The sequence below is a fragment of the Anabrus simplex genome, chromosome 3 (assembly GCF_040414725.1).
Source record: "Anabrus simplex isolate iqAnaSimp1 chromosome 3, ASM4041472v1, whole genome shotgun sequence".
Lineage (NCBI taxonomy): Eukaryota > Metazoa > Arthropoda > Insecta > Orthoptera > Tettigoniidae > Anabrus > Anabrus simplex.
In genome coordinates this window covers 303,715,375-303,735,756 of record NC_090267.1, presented here as the reverse complement: position 1 = coordinate 303,735,756, position 20,382 = coordinate 303,715,375, and the positions used below count along the sequence as shown (strand labels likewise).

General features: G+C 40.4%; 1 protein-coding gene across 1 annotated transcript in view; it reads right to left on the bottom strand.

Moving 5' to 3' along the window:
* The window catches only part of AstA (allatostatin A), a 219,637-nt gene extending 215,768 nt beyond the window's left edge, over nt 1-3,869 (bottom strand). Inside the window, exon 1 of the mRNA XM_067144390.2 lies at nt 3,569-3,869. Within this exon, the coding sequence (XP_067000491.2) occupies nt 3,569-3,584 (16 nt within the window). The 5' untranslated portion in view covers nt 3,585-3,869. The remainder of the gene's footprint in view (nt 1-3,568) is intronic.
* Between the last annotated feature and the right edge of the window lie 16,513 nt (nt 3,870-20,382).

Below are 20,382 nucleotides of genomic sequence, written 5' to 3'. Positions count from 1 at the left end.
TCGGCTCCATGGCTAAATGGTTAGCGTGCTGGCCTTTTGTGTCAGGGGCCCCGGGTTCCATTCCTGGGATGGTCGGGAATTTTAACCATCACTGGTTAACTTCTCTGACACGGGGTCTGGATGTATGTGTCATCTTCATCATCATTTCATCCTTACCATGACGCGCAGGTCGCCTAGGGGAGTCAAATCAAAAGACCTGCACCTGGCGAACCGAACATGTCCTCGGACACTCACAGCACTAAAAGCCATACGCCATTTCATTTCACAGAAAGAGATGCCTAGAACTAGGATATTGATTTACAAATTAAAATATTTGCAGCTAAGAGGCTTCACTGAATTCACCTACTCCATAAAATGAAGACTAGAAATACTAAGCAGAGGCCTACAGCGCATTAAACTCCAAGGAATTGCCTATACGACTGATGCCTAGCCAGGAGTCCCACCTATCATAGTAATTGAGCCTCAGTTGGCATCAGTTCAACTCTCAAACTATAATTGAAATCCTTAACCCTCGAAGTGCTATCGTCTCACTACGAGACGATTCGGATCCCAGCTGAAGTGCTATCGTCTCGCAGTGAGACGATTCGTAAGAATTTAATTTCGCAGCGAGAATATTCCTAAAATTTATTGTTATACAGATTTTAGGAGTTATATCGATTTTACTGCGAGATGATAGCACTTCAGCTGGGATCCGAATCGTCTCGTAGTGAGACGATAGCACTTCGAGGGTTAAATGAGACAGGAAGTCGAAGCTTCGAAATTCGACACAGGAGACGCTTATTCGCAGTCCAAACACTTCGCCAAACACATTTGGAGAGCCCTTCCATTTGGCTACGTCTTGGTTGAGTGTTTTTTGGTATAATTTTGTGCTGAGGCGCTAAAAAAATCCTTCTTCGCTTCCAATGTAATTTTCACACGCTTTACAAAACAACTCTGCTGATATGAAATAACTGACAAATTCGCTTCGTACACGCTTCAACTCAGAAATTAAACTGGGTTAACATCTGACATGATGTCCAGCGTTTTCAGGATTTAAATTCAGGTTGAATGATAAAACATATCTACGCTCAAACGCAGACATACCTATCATCATACTGTAAAGTTGTTTCCTCTGGAGCACAAGTGTAAATAAATGTATTTATAGCTGCTTAGTCACATGGCGTACTAAGGGGTTCCTCGCTGTGTGCCTCACCCTCAGCTTCATGTAAACACAGAAGTCATCGACCTTATTACTGATGTTCTGATGCTATTATAGTGTTGGCAATAGACATGGGGATTCCCACATCCCACCACTCGTAATGGTGCCTGCATTTATATTTCCAAGTTGCTAAAGCGGGTTAATGTTGAAAGGAGGAATAAAAGCTTGCAATTCTGTTTAAGGCCAGGGTATTGAAATACTGAAGTTATGATAATTTATACAAAGCATATTTGCAAAACTTCGCAGATATATGCAACATGACCTTGATATATAATTCAGTATACTATTGCACACATCCGCCATTAAAAGGGCGCACTATGTTATTATTATTATTATTATTATTATTATTATTATTATTATTATTATTATTATTATTATTATTATTATTATTATTGCCCGCCTCTGTGGTGTAGTGGTTAGTGTAATTAGGTGCCACCCGTGGAGGTCCAGGTTCGATTGTTGGCTCTGCCACGAGATTTGAAAAGTGGTACGAGGATTGGAACGGGGTCCACTCAGCCTCGGAAAGTCAAAGGAGAGGAAGGGTTTCGATTCCCACTCGAACTGGTTTTCCACTTCTTCTCCGGGATGGTATCTAATTTAAGGTTACGGCCGCTTCCTTCCCTCTCTCTTCCAGTCTTCCCATCCTTCACATGGCCCCTGAGCAGCATAGCAGCTGAGGCCACCCGGGCGACGTACTGGTTCTCCTCCCTATTTGTATCCCCGATCAAATGTCTCACGCTCCAAGACACTGACTTGAGGCGGCAGAGATGGGATCCCTGGCTGAGTGCCGGTAAAAACCAATCGTGGATGGTAAACGAATTAAATAAAAATTAAAATAATAGTTCAGGCACTTGGAATTGTAAGACTAATGCATAACATTACTGAAGAAAAAGACAACTGTGAAGATCCGACCAAGGTGGCTCAGCGCAGTAGTATACACTAAATCTCAAGAAACAGAGTTGTTCCATTCTTACTTGACATTTCTGAAATGAATTATCGTGGATTCTTCACCTCTGAGTAAATTCCGGAATGATGTTTGTCAAGACCACATTCAATTCATTCCCAACTAAAATAACAGATAGCAGATAAAGGCACTTGAGCAAACATTACAGCGACAGAGGTAATAAGAAACTGTTTACACACCTACACACACGAATATAAAAAACAAGGGGATTTTTTTTTACCAAGCTCCTAGACGAAATAACAGGAGCAAATTCCTTTTATGCATTTGTCAGTAGTCCTATCGTGTTTTACATGAATAATTCATCATGCATTGTTGAGTTTTTTAATCATGTATAGAATAGTTTAGTTCGCCTCTGTGGTGTAGTGGTTAGTGTGATTAGCTGTTATCCCCGGAGGCCAGGGTTCGATTCCCGGCTCTGCCATGAAATTTTAAAAGTGGTACGCGGACTGGAACGGGGTCCACTCAGTCTCGGGAGGTCAACTGAGGAGAGGTGCGTTCGATTCCCACCTCAGCCATCCTGGAAGTGGTTTTCCGTGGTTTCCCACTTCTCCTCTAGCCAAAAGCCGGGATGGTACCTAACTTAGCTCACGGCCGCTTCCTTCCCTCTGGGCGAGTTACTGGTCATCCTCTTCAGCTGTATCCCCCGACCCAATGTCTTACGCTCCAGGACACTGCCCTTGAGGCGGTAGAGGTGGGATCCCTCGCTGAGTTCGAGGGTAAAGCCAACTCTGGAGGGTAAACAGATTAAAAAAGAAAGAAAGAAAGAAAAGGATAACCGAATTCATTTAACGTGATTTGGAGCTTGCAAATAATTTTCCTAATAACCCTTCGTAGCACAGAATAACAATATGCCAACTTATATAAAATGTATAATATACGGTATGTCGATAATTATTCACTATATTTCAGAAATATCCTAGGTATCTTTTGGTATTTGGATTATACGAGGGTACTGAATTATATTTCTTTATAATATCAGGAAGACTTGATTGTCTGGAGTCGATTCAATTATGTTGAAAGACTCGCCAATAGCTAGCAGTTTTGATAAATACAAATATAACGGTATTAACTATTTTGACACATAGTATTAGCAGCCTGTGTATTTTATCCCATAAAATATCTTAACTCAGTCACCCAGTAGCAGATATTGAAAAGAAAGCTTAATCGATTGTAAACAAACTGAAGTTTTTAGTATCATAGTCAAATCTCCCCCCCCCCCACACACACACACACTCACTCTATCACTCTCTCACTCTCTTATCATTCCCCACCTGAAGAGTGGAATACGCAGGCTACCCAGTGAGTTACGCCCACTCTCTGGTCAGGGATATCTCAAAAATCCCTGTTGAGTAACTTATAGGCGTGCAATTTAGTGTTTCTAACAAAGCAATATGCATGGTACGCACCAGAAGGAGATTCCATGTGGTGCGAAAAGCACACAATACACTCACAATAACTGTTTATTTTTTCCTTCAATCGTTTTAATATTTCTGAACACACGGAATTCAAGTTTTAATTATTAACACATTTTCAGTTGATCCAGTCACAGTCGAGTCAGTGTCGCAGTATCTTATTAGTCAGACATGTATAAATGTTGACAATAAGCATACTACACAGTAGCGTGAATCCACTCATTCATAACACAAGGCAAAAGACGCAGAACACACATTAGCTGACGGAAAGCGTCAATGAAATACGAAGCTCTAACGCGCCCGCGAGCTGATATACTGTAGCTTGTGGTTGGAAGTTTTTTTTTTCACGAACTACGTCATGAAGTCAGATATCTCGAGCACCACGGCTTATCAAGGTCACACACACTGCATAAGACGCGAAGGATTTCCCCGTTCTCATTACACTGCTATCTGATGACATTCCAAGATGAGGAAGAAGCCCCAGAAGTTTTTGTTCGCAGACTCCGCAACTACTACCGTTAAGGACAAATAATTATGGACCCATTATTCTTTGCCATCCTATGTTCTAATCTCATCAGGAGTGCCTCTTGCTTCTAACCTGGGATCAACGTATGTGCCTCCTATACTGACGCCAACAAGCGAATGCGTTCAGTTCAGGTAAATGGGCAAGTTTCGTCAGATTGAATGCACTTTGTGTAGAGTTAGTAATACCGATATGTACATCTAGGCGTTTGTGAACGGAGTATTAAATCAATTACGGTAAAATAAGGAATGCAACATTAGCATCAGCAATAATAATAATAATAATAATAATAATAATAATAATAATAATAATAATAATAATAATAATAATAATAATAATAATAATAATAATAATTGTACCGGAGGTACACCTACTCCGTACATTTAAACTGAGCGCCTTTTAGAAGGCCATCTGTTATATGAAGTTTGAACTGTATAATAGAAGAAGTTTCAATCTTTTTATTCAGATGTCTCTACTGTCAATTTATGTGCCCCCTCTGGTGGGAGGATGCACAATTCATTTTCAAAGAAATGTCTAAGTTTAAAAAACTGAAATGTTTGCAGAAAATCATTTTGTGTTCTAAGGTTACTAGCACAACTACCTCCTTTTTCTTCATGACATTATCAACCAATCAGAAAATTAGGATATTTATTAAATTAGCCAATCAGAAATTGAGGCTGTGTACAGGGCTTAGGGCCAGAAAGTTCTGGAATCTTTCCCTCTATAAAAGCTGGGACCTTTCGGGCCATGTTGTCTTTTTCATCGCTCCAGTCAAGAGGTTGAGAGAGCGAACGTAGTCGAGGCAGGGGGAAAGCCTTGTCCAGCGTCGGAAGGCCCACCAAATCAAGGTAATGGCAGACATCTTTTAAGCATGTGATAATTTCAGAGAGCTGTCTTGAGGGGAAGGTTTAAAAATTCTTTACTAATGTAAATCTCAATCTTTTCAATGTACATTTTCAAGCAAGTCTGAGGACTTTATTCTAACTTAGGGACTAAAGAGTGTTCACCCTCTTTTAATTCCCATTCAACTTGGTATTGGGGTGACTATGATTTTGTAAAATTTGATATTTATCTCTTCTCTTGGAACTTAATTTTTTCTCCATCTAGTCACCTCCGTAGTATAGGCCTATCCCCTGTAACTTCGGGCCATAAGCCCACATAGAGTTTTAAGTGTTTCAGATTGTATTTTCAAAGGTGTGCAAGTGTTCGCCTCCTAACATTTTGGTTTACGGCCGATATATTGAACATTTTCTTCTGATCACTAAGGCCCTGTAGAATGGGCACTTATTGCCCCTGTTACAAATGAACTATTCCTATTTAAGTGTAACTCAGACTGTGGAGCGGGTAAGACAGTAAATCTATTGTGTAATGATCTAGTGTAAATTTTAGATTGTTCCTTGAAGAGGCTTGATTGTAATAAGTTTTGGAGAGTAGTCTGGAGTATTAACTGAATGGTGCAATGGTGCTCTTTTGAATATGTAATATATGAGCTACAAGATAATTTCTACTACTTATTGTGTACCTGAACCTTGTTCTTTCTTGTTATTTGAGCCAACGAGCTCCTGTTTTGTTGTTGTTTACCAAAATCTAAAGTATGAAAAAAAAAAAAAAAAAAAAAGAAACAAATAATAGGCCTATTACAAATATTAGAGTTTTAAATTATACAGTATTTTGATCTTTTCTCTCTCCACCCATCCACGCTCGCACCTTCTTACACCTCTGCGTTCCGCATAAACTACGGAATGATAATAATAATAATAATAATAATAATAATAATAATAATAATAATAATATTTTTCTTCCTTTCTCAATCTGTTTACCCTCCAGGGTTGATTTTTCCCTTAGACTCTGCGAGGGATCCCACCTCTACTGCCTCAAGGTCAGTGTCCTGGAGCGTGAGATATTGGGTCGGGGATAAAACTGGGGAGGAGGGCTAGTACCTCACCCGGGTGGCCTCAGATGCTATGCTGAACGGGGGCCTTGTGGAGGAATGGAAAGATTGGAAGGGATATACAAGGGACGGGGAAGGACCGTGGCCTTAAGTGAGGTACCATCCCGGCATTTGCTTGGAGGAGAAGTGGGAAACCACAGAAAACCACTTCGAGGATGGCTGAGGTGGGAATCGAACACACCTCTACTCAGTTGACCTCCCTGAACTTTGTTCTTTCTTGTTATTTGAGCCAACGAGCTCCTGTTTTGTTGTTGTTTACCACAAGTCTAAAGTCTGAAAAGAAAAGGAAATAAATAAAATTACAATGGACCCCGTTCCACCCCTCGTACCACTTTTCAAATTTCGTGGCAGAGCCCGGAATCGAACCCGGACCTCCGGGGGATGGCAGACAATCACGCTAACAACTACACCACGGAGGCGTCAATAATAATAATAATAATAATAATAATAATAATAATAATAATAATAATAATAATGTACGTTGGGTATTCAGCCCTAAGGCTGGTTTGATCCTCCACAGTTCCGCCAACAGCTGTCATAGATAGCCTAGGCGTCACTGAAGAGGCATACTAGGGAAGTGAGGAGTGAGGTAGTTTCCCGTTGCTTTCCTCACCGAGCCAGAAGTTGCCAATACAGATCAGTCTGCCAAGCCCACTGAAATGCATGCACCAACCGACCCTATGAGTGACATTTTCACACCATTCATAACAGGGACTGGCTGCATAAGGAATGGTATTACTAGCATCACACATACCTCGGTCACTTTCATATTGTCAAAGCCAAGGATGAGACTGAGACAGGTCAATGAAAGTAACAAATTTGTTCTAGCCCATACCAGAAGACATAGTGCAGTGTAAACACTACATCTTGCCAGCAAAGGAATAATAATAATAATAATAATAATAATAATAATAATAATAATAATAATAATGCCAACGGCCGTAGCCGTGTTGAAACACCGGATTCCGTGAGATCTACGAAGTTAAGCAACATTGGGCGTGGTCAGGAGTTGGATGGGTTGCCACGCTCTGTTGGTGGGAGGTAAGGGAATGGAGGAGCGGAAAGGAACTGGCTACCCTACTGCACGTAAACTCCGGCTCAGGAACACCTCTGCGGAGGTTCGGACCTGCCTTCGGGCAGAAGACACCCCCCTTAATAATATTAATAATAATAATAGTGATAATCGTGTCACGAACTTTTCTTCTACAGCTACATTTCAAGGCGGACTATTATGCTAGGATTGTACTATGAGAAGGGGCTTAATCAGGTGTTAGTAATAATATACTTCGGAGAACTCTCGTATGTTAATATCTTTACACCTTACACTACGCAATAGGATCCCATAGACCCCACACAATTTTTATTTACTTTTAGTATCTTTGTCTGTGCCTGAATTATTCTTTCTGTCTCTCATTTGAATTTGGTTCACAGGGTGAGTTGGCCTGCGGTTAGGGGCGCGCGGCTGTGAGCTTGCATCTGGGTGATAGTGGGTTCGAATCCCACTGTCGGCAACCCTGAAGATGGTTTTCCGTGGTTACCCATTTTCACGCCAGGCAAATGCTGGGGCTGTACTTTAATTAAGGCCACGGCCGCTTCCTTCGAAATCCTAGGCCTTTCTTATCCCATCGTCGCCATAAGACCTATGTGTGCGGTGCGATGTAAAGCCACTAGCTAAAATAAATAATTAATTATACCAAGACTGTATACGAACAGCTGCCGAGCGCCGAAATATCTACTGATACAACAGACATGTTTAATCATCTAATTTACAGAGGCTGTTTCTACGTTTTCCGCGCCAGGCCGAGTGGCTCAGATGGTTGAGGCGCTGGCCTTCTGACCCCAACTTGGCAGGTTCGATCCTGGCTCAGTCCGGTAGTATTAAGGGTGCTCAAATACACCAGCCTCGTGTTGATAGATTTACTGGCACTTAAAAGAATCCCTGCGGGACTAAATTCCGGCACCTCTACGTCTCCGAAAACCGTAAAAGTAGTTAGTGGGACGTAAAGCAAATAACATTAAAATTGCGTTTTCCGTTATTTTACTAGCAATTCCCGATCTCCCGTTCTCTCGTGAGGCAGTCTTATTCCTCACTATACATTGATCATCATTTTAAGGAGTATCTCGGATTACATACTGTGGCACCTGACGAAAAAACTCTGCAATTCAATAATGCTCGTTTCTGTTGTCGAACGATTAAGCCAAGCCGTGAAATAGCAGCAGGAACAAGATATATTTTAACTGAATATTTACTCTTCACCGCCGAATCGTCGATTTATGCTCCCAGTTTTCTGGTTGTGTCGAGTACGTATAGCACATGCCAAGGAAAGGTTAGCTGCAGAGCAAAAATGGCTAACCAGACAACGACGAGACCCGAATCCATAACTTTTGGCTTTCACCCACGGTGAGCGATATGCGCATTCTGAAGTTATGCTAGCAGAAGTTAAGATACCTCGCCAAAAGAGCAGAAATACACAGGCCACAATAGCTCAATTGGTAGAGTATCGACTGCAAAATTCCAAGTTTGCAGGCTGTGGTCCTACCTGTGTCCGGTTGGCTTGCTTTTATTCTGCAGTTAACATCTCTTTGGCATGAACTCTATGTCCTAAAAACTTGATCTGAAGAAATATTTTCGCGACCGATGTGTAGGCCCTACATCTTCGGAAAGTAGTACTAACGGTAACGTAACACTCATGCTGTATAGTTTTAATTTTGGAGTTCAAATGAGAAACAGAAGGTGATGAAGTATTGTAAGCTAATTAGCCTAACAATTCTAAGCAGTGGGGTCATAATCATTTCTTATATTAAACAATACAAGCTGACAAATACCAGCGTGGACTGGTTCTGTGTTACTGGTGTGCAAAACAGAAAAAGTTCTCTTCGGATTTCGAAGGCCTCTTATACCTGACTGAAGTACTCTTAACTCCCACCGAAAATTAATCCAGTGAAGAATTCTTTGTGTGGCCGCATTCACAAAACCCATTATTTAGACGAATGATGGTGGTGGTGAGGGCGACACTAACATCGTGGAGATGTAGGACTTTTTCTGTTGAATGTTGTCTGTGTAGAATATTCATGCTTAATGAATATATATATGTATTTACGTTAGATGGTGATGATAAGAAGAAGACGAATAATAATAATAATAATAATAATAATAATAATAATAATAATAATAATAATAATAATAATATAAAGCCCTTTGCGCTAAAGGGCCTTGGCCTACCAAGCAATCGCTGCTCAGTTTGAAGCCCTGTAGATTACGACGTAACGCATGGTCAGTGCGAGGAATACTCTCGGCCGTTATTCTGGGCTTTCTACACTGGGAATAATAATAATAATAATAATAATAATAATAATAATAATAATAATAATAATAATAATAATAATAAGGGAGAACGCACAAATTCAACCTGAAGACATTTTGAATCGAAATATATATAGAAAGAAAATTGATAAGTGGGAAGTTACTCCAGAGAATGAAGTACCAAAAAGAGTAGGTACCAAGTGGACGGAAGAACGGAAAAGGATCTTTAGTCAACAGATGAAAGCATCCTGGATCCTCCGCAAACGAAACCATAAATAAAGCTTCGTGTGTTCCAAAAGGGACCATTCACGTATAACAACAACAACAACAATAACAATAACAATAATAACAATAACAATAACAACAATAATAATAATAATAATAATAATAATAATAATAATAATAATAATAATAATAATAATAATAATAATAAGGGATTACATAGGAACGACTGTGTGTAAAGACGGGAAACAGCGAACATCTTGGTGGAATGTTGAAGTGAGACCAGCTTGTAAACGTAAAAAGAACGCTTATCAGAAATGGCTCCAAACAAGGGCCGTTGCAGACAGGGAATTACATATAGATGAAAGAAACTGAGCTAAACAAATAGTTGTTGAATCCAAACGGAAGTCGTGGGAAGATTTCGGTAATAAGCTGGAAAGGCTAGGTCAAGCAGCAGGGAAACCTTTCTTGACAGTAATAAAGAATCTTAGGAAGGGAGGGAAAAAGGAAGTGGGTAATTCGGGTGAACGCATAATAAATCCCAGGGAATTACTAGACAGGTGGAGGGAATATTTTGAAAATCTTCTCAACGTAAAAGGAAATCTTCGTGCTGGTGTCGCGAACAACCAAGCTCATAGGGAGGAACAAAATGATGTTAGTGAAATTACGCTTGCGGAAGTGGAAAGGATGGTAAATAAACTCGATTGTCATAAAGCAGCAGGAATAGATGAAATTTGACTTGAGATAGTGAAGTATAGTGGGAAGGCAGGGATGAAATGGCTTCATAGAGTAGTAAATAAGCATGGAGTGTTGGTAAGGTACCTTCAGATTGAACAAAAGCACTAATTGCACCTATCTATAAGCAAGGGAACAGGAAGGATTGTAACAACTATCGAGGTATCTCATTGATTAGTATCGCAGGAAAAGTATTCACTGGCATCTTGGATGGAGGGTGCGAACAGTGGTTGAGAGGAAGTTGGGTGATAACCAGTGTGGTTTCAGACCACAGAGGGGCTGTCAGGATCAGATTTTCAGTATGCGTCAGGTAATTGAAAAATGTTACGAGAGGAATAGAAAGTTGTGTTTATGTTTCATAGAGCTAGAGAAAGCATATGACATGGTACCGAGGGAAAAAATGTTCGCCATATTGGGGGTTAATGACAACTGGGCTGCAGTGAGAATTGATGGTAGAACGAGTTTTTGGTTCAGGGTACTTACAGGGGTCAGACAAAGCTGTACTCTTTCACCTTTGCCGTTCGTAGTTAACATGGATCATCTGCTGAAAGGTATAAAGTGGCAATGTAGTACGCAGTCTGGCTTATGCTGACGACTTGGTCTTAATGGCAGATTGTGCCGAAAGCCTGGAACTTGAAAATAGGTGCAATAAGTATGGTATGAAAATTAGCCTCTTGAAGACTAAATAGATGTCAGTAGGTAAGAAAGTATACAGAATTGAATATCAGATTGGTGATACAAAGCTGGAACACGCAGATAATCTTAAGTATTTAGGTTGTGTGTTATCCCAGGATGGTAATATAGTAAGTGAGATAGAATTAAGCTGTAGTAAAGCTAATGCAGTGAGCTCGCAGTTGCGGTCAACAGTGTTCTGTAAGAAGGAAGTCAGTTCCCGGACGAAACTATCTTTAGATCAGTCTGTTTTCAGACCAACTTTGCTTTACGGGGGCGAAAGCTGGGTGGACTCAGAATATCTTGTTCATAAATTAGAAATAACAGACATGAAAGTAGCGAGAATTATTGCTGGTATAAACAGGTGGGAACACTGGCAGGAGGGTACTCGGAGCGAATAGATAAAGGCTATGTTAAGAATGAACTCAATGGATGAAGCTGTACGCATAAACCGGCTTCGGTGTTGGGGTCATGTGAGACGAATGGAGGAGGATAGGTTAAAGAGGAGAATAATGGACTCTTTTATGGAGGATAATAGGAGCAGATGGAGACCAAGACGACGAACGTTAGACTCAGTTTCTAACGATTTAAAGATAAGAGGTATTGAATTAAATGTGGCCACAGGTTGCAAATCGAGGATTGTGGCGACGTTTAGTAAATTCACAGAGGCTTGCAGAATGAACGCTGAAATGCATTAAGGTCTATAATGATAATGAATGCAATGAATAATAATAACAATCGTATGGCCTCAGCCTCCTGGTCAGACATTTGAATTTGACGCCACATGGCTCCCTGGCGTCAATTTCGACGTTCCGATTTACTCTAGGCCTATTAAATGGCAGACACAGTAAACCGAATCTGTCTTGGGGGTCTGTGGCTGAGATTTAATTAATTTTGTTGGGTAAACACCAAATGTGTCACCAGGGATCATTTACTTGCCGAAATCGTACGAAATGGAGCATGTAAGCTCATTTCTAAGTTTTCTGTAATAGTGAGGGGTGCCTCTGGAAGGCTAGAGATTGCAACTTTTGGAGCAAAGTGCTCTTGAGTGGAGGGATTGGGATTTCTGCCCTTGCCTAAATTATACCTCATTTGCGAAATTGTAAATTTGCAAACTAGGGGCTTGAAGCCCAAAATTGTTAAAGTTCTGAATCTTTGATCTTCCAATTCTTGAAACTGTCATTGTACCTGTAACCTCATTAATTCACTGAGTGAAACATTTGTTAAGTTTGTGATTTAAAGAGAAATATAACCTTTGTTAAAGTTTTAATTCAATTTCTGATATCGTAGTTAGACGCATTCAACACCCGCACCTTCTTTCACCTCTTTCTGCTCCATGTATATCTACGTAAAAATAATAATAAATAATAATAATAATAATAATAATAATAATAATAATAATAATAATAATAATAATAATAAATTGGTCTTAAATAAAAATCTCTCTAGCTAGTGAGTTGGACGTGCGGTTAGGATCGCGCAGCTGTGGGCTTGCATTCGGGAGATAGTGGTTCGAACCCCACTGTCGGCAGCCCAGAAGATGGTTTTCCGTGGTTTCCCAAATCCACACGGTACAAATACTGCGGCTCTGCCTTAATTAGGGCCACGGCCCCTTCCTTTCCACTCCTAGTCTTTTTTTATCCCATCGTCGCCATAAGACCTATCTGTGTCGGTGCGACGTAAAGCAAATTATTTAAAAAAACTCTCTAAAATGTAGTGTCTTCTGAAATTGTATTCGAAGCATTGCAATAAGCATATTTAGTAAATAAATGGAAGTTACAATATCGTCATGCGGGTTCATGGGTCATTGGTAACTGATGCACTTTTGTTATTTACTTTAATCCGTTGTGTCGTTCCTCAAACAGGAATACAGTGGGGTGTGATCTTGGAGTGGGAGCGATATAGGCTATTCACTGGATTCTCATCAAGATGGTCGTAATTCGAATCCTGGCCAGTTTATGTGAGTTTTTGACATGAAATATCATATCCCTGTGATTTTTATCACAGTCATAAGAGGAGGTACCGTTACTATTTATAGAGAGCCACGTAAGTCTACAGATTTTTTTAAATGCCATATTTTTCAGTACATATCAGAGCATCTTTCTTTCCACCATATTGTATAAATTCGATGTAGAGTTGGACTCGGTGAACTTCCCATAAACATTTCGGTGATGGCCCTTTAATATCGTGAACAAGAAAGACGAGAAAGTATCAGTAATGTGATGACTGGTGATCCTGTGAGGGCCACATTACGGCTGTAGTCTTGTTCAGTGTAGTGTACAATCAATTAACTAGGCGCCTCGCAACATACTGCAGGCGCAGATACACAGTTAATTTCACAGAACGCTGACTACGTGAGACAGCAGATAAATGTGACTGCTGTAGTCGGAGGTCACTGCAAGCTCTAACCTATTAAGTCAGCAGTTCCTATTTTTAAATATTTTCCTGAATTACGGGGAACAGCAGCTCTTCGTAATAAACGGCATTTTGTACGAAGAAAGCGAGTTCGCAGACCAATTGTCTGTTCATTGTTCTGTGTCTAAGGTAGACTTTGAGGTACGCCTATGGGTGAGAAGGTTGTGAGAATTCAGGATGCCTTATGTAGCCTGTAACAGGAGATAACACTGATTGTTGAGTCAAACAGCCGGGAAAAATGGCAGAATAAATATGAGATACAGGCTCAATCAAGGATGATCTCGCTGACTGAGGCAGTGTGCATAAAACTGATTAATAATAATAATAATAATAATAATAATAATAATAATAATAATAATAATGATAATAATAATAATAATAATAGTAATACACCCAGGATGGTAGTACCATATAGTAAGAGAAATTAAATCAAGAGGCAAAGCTAATGTTATGATTTCACAATTGCTGAAAACGGTATTTAGAAAGATTTTCTTTTTTTGCAAGTTGCTTTACGTCACATCGACACAGATAGGTCTTATGGCGACGATGGGACAGGAAAGGGCTAGAAGTGGGAAGGAAGCGGTCGTGGCCTTATTTAAGGTACAGCCCCAGAATTTGCCTGGTGTGAAAATGGGAAACCACTGAAAACCATATTCAGGACTGCCGACAGTGGGGCTCGAACCCACTATCTCCCGAATACTGGATACTGGCTACACTTAAGCGACTGCAGCTATCGAGCTCTGTATTTTGAAAGAAAGAAGATATCTCTCGGATAATTACTTTCATATTATTCTGTTTTCAGAAGTGCATACTGCGGAGCACTAGTCGGAGGGAAGTTCACCTCAATATGTATTAAAAAATCTAGTACCATGATTTTAACAGCAGTTATCTGTTGGCCATTTTCACACCATACAAGTACTGGGCCCGTATCACAATTAACCCTTTCAGTCATGTTGTCCATAATATTAGACATCATATTTACCAAATGTATCTAAAAAAATAGGCATGGGATTTCTTCAAGAGTTTCAATAATCCTGTAAGATAGGTTTAACGGATGATCAAGGGTTGTAAGTCGGTTCGTATGTTGATATCATGTTCACGTCCGGTTTCATGGCTAAATGATTAGCGCGCTGGCCTTTGGTCACAGGGAGCCCGGGTTCAAATCCCGGAAGAGTTCATTCCGCTGGCACAGGTGCTAGGTGTTTGTGTCGTCTTCATCATGATTTCATCCTCATGACGAGGTGCAGGTCGCCTACGGGAGTCAAATTAAAAGACCTGCACCAGGCGAGCCAAACATGTCCTCGGACATACGCCATTTCATCTAATCTTGTTCACATTCATATGTTAGTTTTACTGTAATTAATATGAAAATGTAGTTTTGTAAACTCAAAGCATTGCGTTGAAGGGAAATATAAAATGAAGTATATTACATTTCACATTGAAACAATCTTTCGAGAAGGCATAAAGTCGAGCTGAATGGATCAGAAGGTTGAGGCACTGGCCTTCTGACCCCAGCTTGGCAGATTCGATCTGGGCTCAGTCCGGTGGTATTTGAAGGTGTTCGTAAACGTCAGCCTCGTGTCGACGGATTTACTGGCACGTAAATGTACTCCTGCGGGACAAAATTCCGACACCTTGGCGTCTCCAAAAACGGTCGAAAATAGTCAGTGCAAAGTAAAAACTATATTATTATTACTACTAATATTAGAAGGCATAAAAACATAATTTTCGACGAAATTACATATCTCAGATACGAGAATGTGGTGTTACATAAGAATGATGGAGGTGAGATGGATAGATCGAATCACGAATGAAGAAATACTGAATCGACCTGGTGAGAGGAGATCAATTTAGCTAAATTTGACGAGAAGAAGAGTAAGAATGATAGGACATATCTTAAGACACCCAGGACTTGTTCAGTTAGTTTTTGAGAGAAGTGTAGGTGGTAAGAACGGTACGAGTAGACCAAGGTATGAATATGACAAACAGATTAGAGCAAATGTAGGATGCAATAGTTACGTAGAAATAAAAGGTTTAGCACAGGATAGGGTGGCATAGTAAACTCGTTTCCTCATCCAGAGGTGGTGCAGCTCTTTTCAGGCACACCCCCAATGGAGGTGAGCTGCATGTACCATTTCAACCACATACCAGACTTCCTGCCATTCTTAAATTTCAGGCAGTACCGGGAATCGAACCCGGGCCCCCGAGGACGACAGCTAATAACACTAACACCGTTACGCTACGGGGGCGGTCATAGGGTGGCATGGAGAGCTGCTTCAAACCAGTATATGGGCAGATGACTCAAACAACAACAACAACAACAACAACTTTAAACATGTTGTTGTATGTTTAGTCATCAGCCCGAAGGCTGGTTGGCTCCTCAACAGCTCCGCCATCAGCTGTCATAGATGGCCTAGGCATCACTGAAGAGGCGTACTAAGGATATGAGGAGTGAGGTAGTTTCCCGTTGCTTTCCTCACCGACCCAGAAGTTGCTGTTACATATCAGTCTGTCAAGCCCACTAAAATGCATGCACCAATCGACCCTATGAGCAATAGTTTCACACCATTCATAGCAGGGACTGGCTGCATAAGGAATGACATTACTAGTATCGCTCATATCTCAGTCACTTTCATATTGTCAAAGCCAAGTATACGACAGAGACAGATCAATGAAAGTAACAAAATTGCTCCAGCCTATACCAGAAGACATAGTGCACTCTAAACACTAGGTCTTGCCAGCAAAGGCACTTTAAAGAACAAAATTCCGACACCCAGTCATTTTTTATATCGATAGTAACCTAAAAGCCTTCAGATTACGAGATAACGCGTGGTCGGCGCGACCTATTCTTGGATTTCTTGATAAGGTCCGCCATGTCACCGTCAGATATCTCCTCAATTGTCGTTTCGTTGGCTGAGTGGATCTTGAATCAGTTCCTACATTCAAGTAAAATTCTCTGACCTAGCCGCGTATCAAACCCGGAGCCTCCGGGTAAGATGTAAGATGTAAGCTTCCTGCCCCTAGACGATGAGGCCGAGGGAGTAATTGAAGAGACGTTAAAACAAACATATATAAAAATACATTCTTGAAAAATGTCACTACCTATCACGAGAATGGTGAAACAGAATAGTTAACGCTAATTTACTTCTACAGGTCTTGTAATAGTAATGAGAAAATAATGAGCGGAATAACATTTCCCTCAATTACTGTATACTAAATACTCGGCTAATTAAGAGTATCGTAATTGGAATATAGCCCTATTTGTATCATCAAGGGAATGTAACAGATTTAAACTCTTAATTACAGGGAGTATTATTATTCAGTTCAATTTAAAAGCAAAATTGAAATCAATGATTGAGGAGATTTTCACCCTCACTTTAGGACTGGCTTTGAAGTAGCTCACTCTCATCTCATGTTCGCAATTGATAATTGAGAAAGGAACAATATTTCATTATCTTTACCCTATTATTGCTCTCATACGTGGTAAAACTGCCTGCTGTCATTTCTTGATGGATACAGTACTTTTGCATCCATCTCTTGGCACAGGCCAGAGGAAAGTGTAGCTTCCACCGAAGTCCCAGTCAAAATCCGTGGCTGTGACAATATGGAAGTTGCTGGGGTATGGGTAGTGCTGAGTTATGACATTCGGAGCATGACTAGTGCATCTGAGTGTTATGGAAGGTGCTGCTCATAGGATCAGTCGTGCTGCAATAGTACTTTCTGACCCAGTGAGGAAAGCAATGGCAAACTACCTCACTCCTCATCTTGCCTAGTACGCCTCATTTTGGTGCTGCCATTGGTTTCTGGGGTTTCCTTATAACCACATAAACTTTGGTGGTGCTATTTGAGGATCCAACCAGCCTCTGGGCTGATGACCTAACAGACACACACACACGTGGTAAAAGTGGACATCTAGTTTGTAGATAATATGATTTTTAATTTATGTTTCTCAGTTTCCAGTTTCTATGATTTTTAAATGTATGCTAAACAAAAGGACAAAGATATTTTTCTAACTTGTGAAAAGAATAAACTTGAAACCACCATTGAGCGTCTGTGTGCAGTAGGATCTCCTCCCTCATTCAAGGTTGCAGGACTGAATCCCGACGCAGTTCGGTTGAATGTTGGAGTACTTAAAAGTGACGACTCTTTATGTTTGATTTACTGACACGTTTAAAAATAACTCTTTCCAGGTTGACACTTTAGATCTACAGAAGCTGAAGAGATGCTAATTAAAGCAATTTTATACACAACATGATCCTCCAGAGTGTTCAGAGTATGAGTAATGGGAAAGAATACGTCCATGGGTTCCCTAACTGTCGTAATATATCACTTAAAAGTGCGATTTCCAGAGGTTCCTAATTGGGAGTGTCAGTTGTTTACTACGGAGACCTTAGCTTTGTTTCAGTTAATTATGCGAGGCTCCTCGTTCGACCTCTCTTGCTCAACCATTGTTCTCTTCAAACTTCGACAGCATTCACTTTGTGAGTCCAATACCATTTCTACTCCTTAATTATAATAATGCAACAGATACACCGTAAATTCTAAATCACAGCGAATTTTATTATTATACCGCAGCTCGATTTAGAATAACACTTTAATCTTCTATGACTATGCGTTTCCTTCATGGTCCTTGCGTTTATCTTGCATTACATTCATTCCTTCAAGGACCGAATCTCTTCTCCCTTCGGCTATGATAAGAGTTGAAACTGAATGGTAATTCGTTGCATTTCCATTTAAAACAATGATCACCAACGCTAGAGTGTTCTAATACAGCACTCTCACTGTCGCAAGTTCCAAAAGCCGACTTTATTCAACAGGAATATATATTTTATTAAGACTTTCTGAACAGTCAGATTAGAACACTCCTTACTCCTTCCCTAAGTGCAACAAACGTGACACATACAGGATCGTGGTATGCAATGAAAATTGCTCCCTATTACTTGTACAAGGCTTCACTCTTTTGTCATTCTCATTCATCTTGACAAGCGTTGACAGGCTTGCCAGATATAATGAAGCTTCCATTTTTCATGCCAGGGATCCTCTACATGGGTTTAGCATTGCTTCTACTTAGGATTAAGTCACCAAATATGAGACTTCATCTTACAAGAGACCCCTGATTCTCTTCTCTGCCATGACTATAATCTGGCGAAAAGTGTTTCAACTCGTCGTTCCTCGTGCGAGAGCTCACCTGTGAGCTCCCCATTAGTGTGAGGAAAACTTCGATATGAAAACGAAAGTGAAAATACTCAGCCTATTTCCAGTCATTAGACCGGGTCAGGAATGGAATGAATGAAGCCCCCATCTAGTGGCGAGGATAAGAATCGTGACGGCTAACGAAGCCTGTCGCACTCCTCTGAGGCAATGATAAATGACTGAGAGATGAAATTAAATTATATTGGAGAGTGTTAATGGAATGAATGATAACAGTGAAAAGCAGAGTAGAAACGCTATTTGCTTTTTTAAATTCTCATATACGAGAATGTAACTGCCTCTCCTTTGTCCAGCACAAATCTCACATGATGTAACCGGGATTTGAACCAGGGAATCCAGCGGTGAGATGCCGGTGCGCTACTGCCTGAGGCATGGAGCCTCTCGAAAACCATGCGAGGAAGTGCATTACTGCGTTATAGTCTTAGTAGAGTTTTGTTCTGGAATTAGTTTTCAGTTAATTCTTTCATATAAAGAAACAAATACCAGTTTTTTCCTAGTAGACTGTTCTTTTATCATGTGATTTAGTATGTCCATCGATCAGTGTTAGATACTTTTCACATATATGTTCCAAGTGCTAGAAAGCGTCTTTGCTCCGATCGCGATTGTCCCCATTATTGGACCCCGTCTGCCTCCTAATATGAGGCCGATCTCATATTAGAAGGTTACAAAGGTGTGTTGTCTATCGAGTGAGTTGGCTACCCCATTTGGATCACGTACCTCAGAGATGCTGCATTCGAACCCCACTATCGACAGCCCTGGAGATAGTTTCACGCGGTTTTTCACTTTCACACCATGGAAATGCTGTGGGATGCACCTTAATTAAGGTCACGGTCGCTTCCTACCTAATCCTAGCCCTGCCCTATCGTATCGTCCCTTGTAAGACCTGTCTGTCAGTGAAACGTAGAGCAAAGTCAAAATAAAATATGCGTTGTCTACAGTTGGCATAGATCACATTTTCAGTCCGGCTCCATGGCTAAATGGTTAGCTTGCTGGCCTTTAGTCCAGGAGGTCTCGGGTTCGAGTCTCGGCTGAGTTGGGGATTTTATCCTTCATTGGTTAATTCCGATGGGTCGGAGGCTGGTTGTGTGTGCCCTCTTCATCAATAGAACTCATCATAGGTAGGGCCCCATCCTCACAGACGAGCAGGTCGCCTGAACGGCGTCATCTCGAGAAACCTGCACCAGGACTCTTCGGAGGCCACGCGCCATTATTATTATTATTATTATTATTATTATTATTATTATTATTATTATTATTATTATTACGTATCGCATTTAAAGTTTTGATTGATCGGAATTCTTACTTAATTTTTCAAGGAAGGTTATATTTAGCCCTAACTTTCATAGGAAATTCATTTTTATTATTTCTTTATATTTATTATATATTTTGCATCTATCTTTCTGAATTTTATTCCGTCTGTTCGAAAAATATCCTTTCAGCCTTTAGCCATTGTTACTATATTCATGTGACGTACAAATGCAGCCTACTCATATTAGTTTCAAGAAACCGCTGAAATCTTGCTACAAAGCGGCAACTGAAACATAGCTACGATTTAACACTGAGAAAGTAGTTCATATCGTTTGTGGTTGCGAAACTCTGTGATGTTTCGAACATCACAGAATGTATATAAAATAATCAAACTCTACAAGCTGTGCAATTAATTCGTAAGATGTTTATATTTAATTTCATTGATCTGTCTCTGTCTTATCCTTGGCTTTGTAAATACGAAAGGGACTGAGGTATGAGTGATGCTAGAAATGCTGTTCCTTATGCAG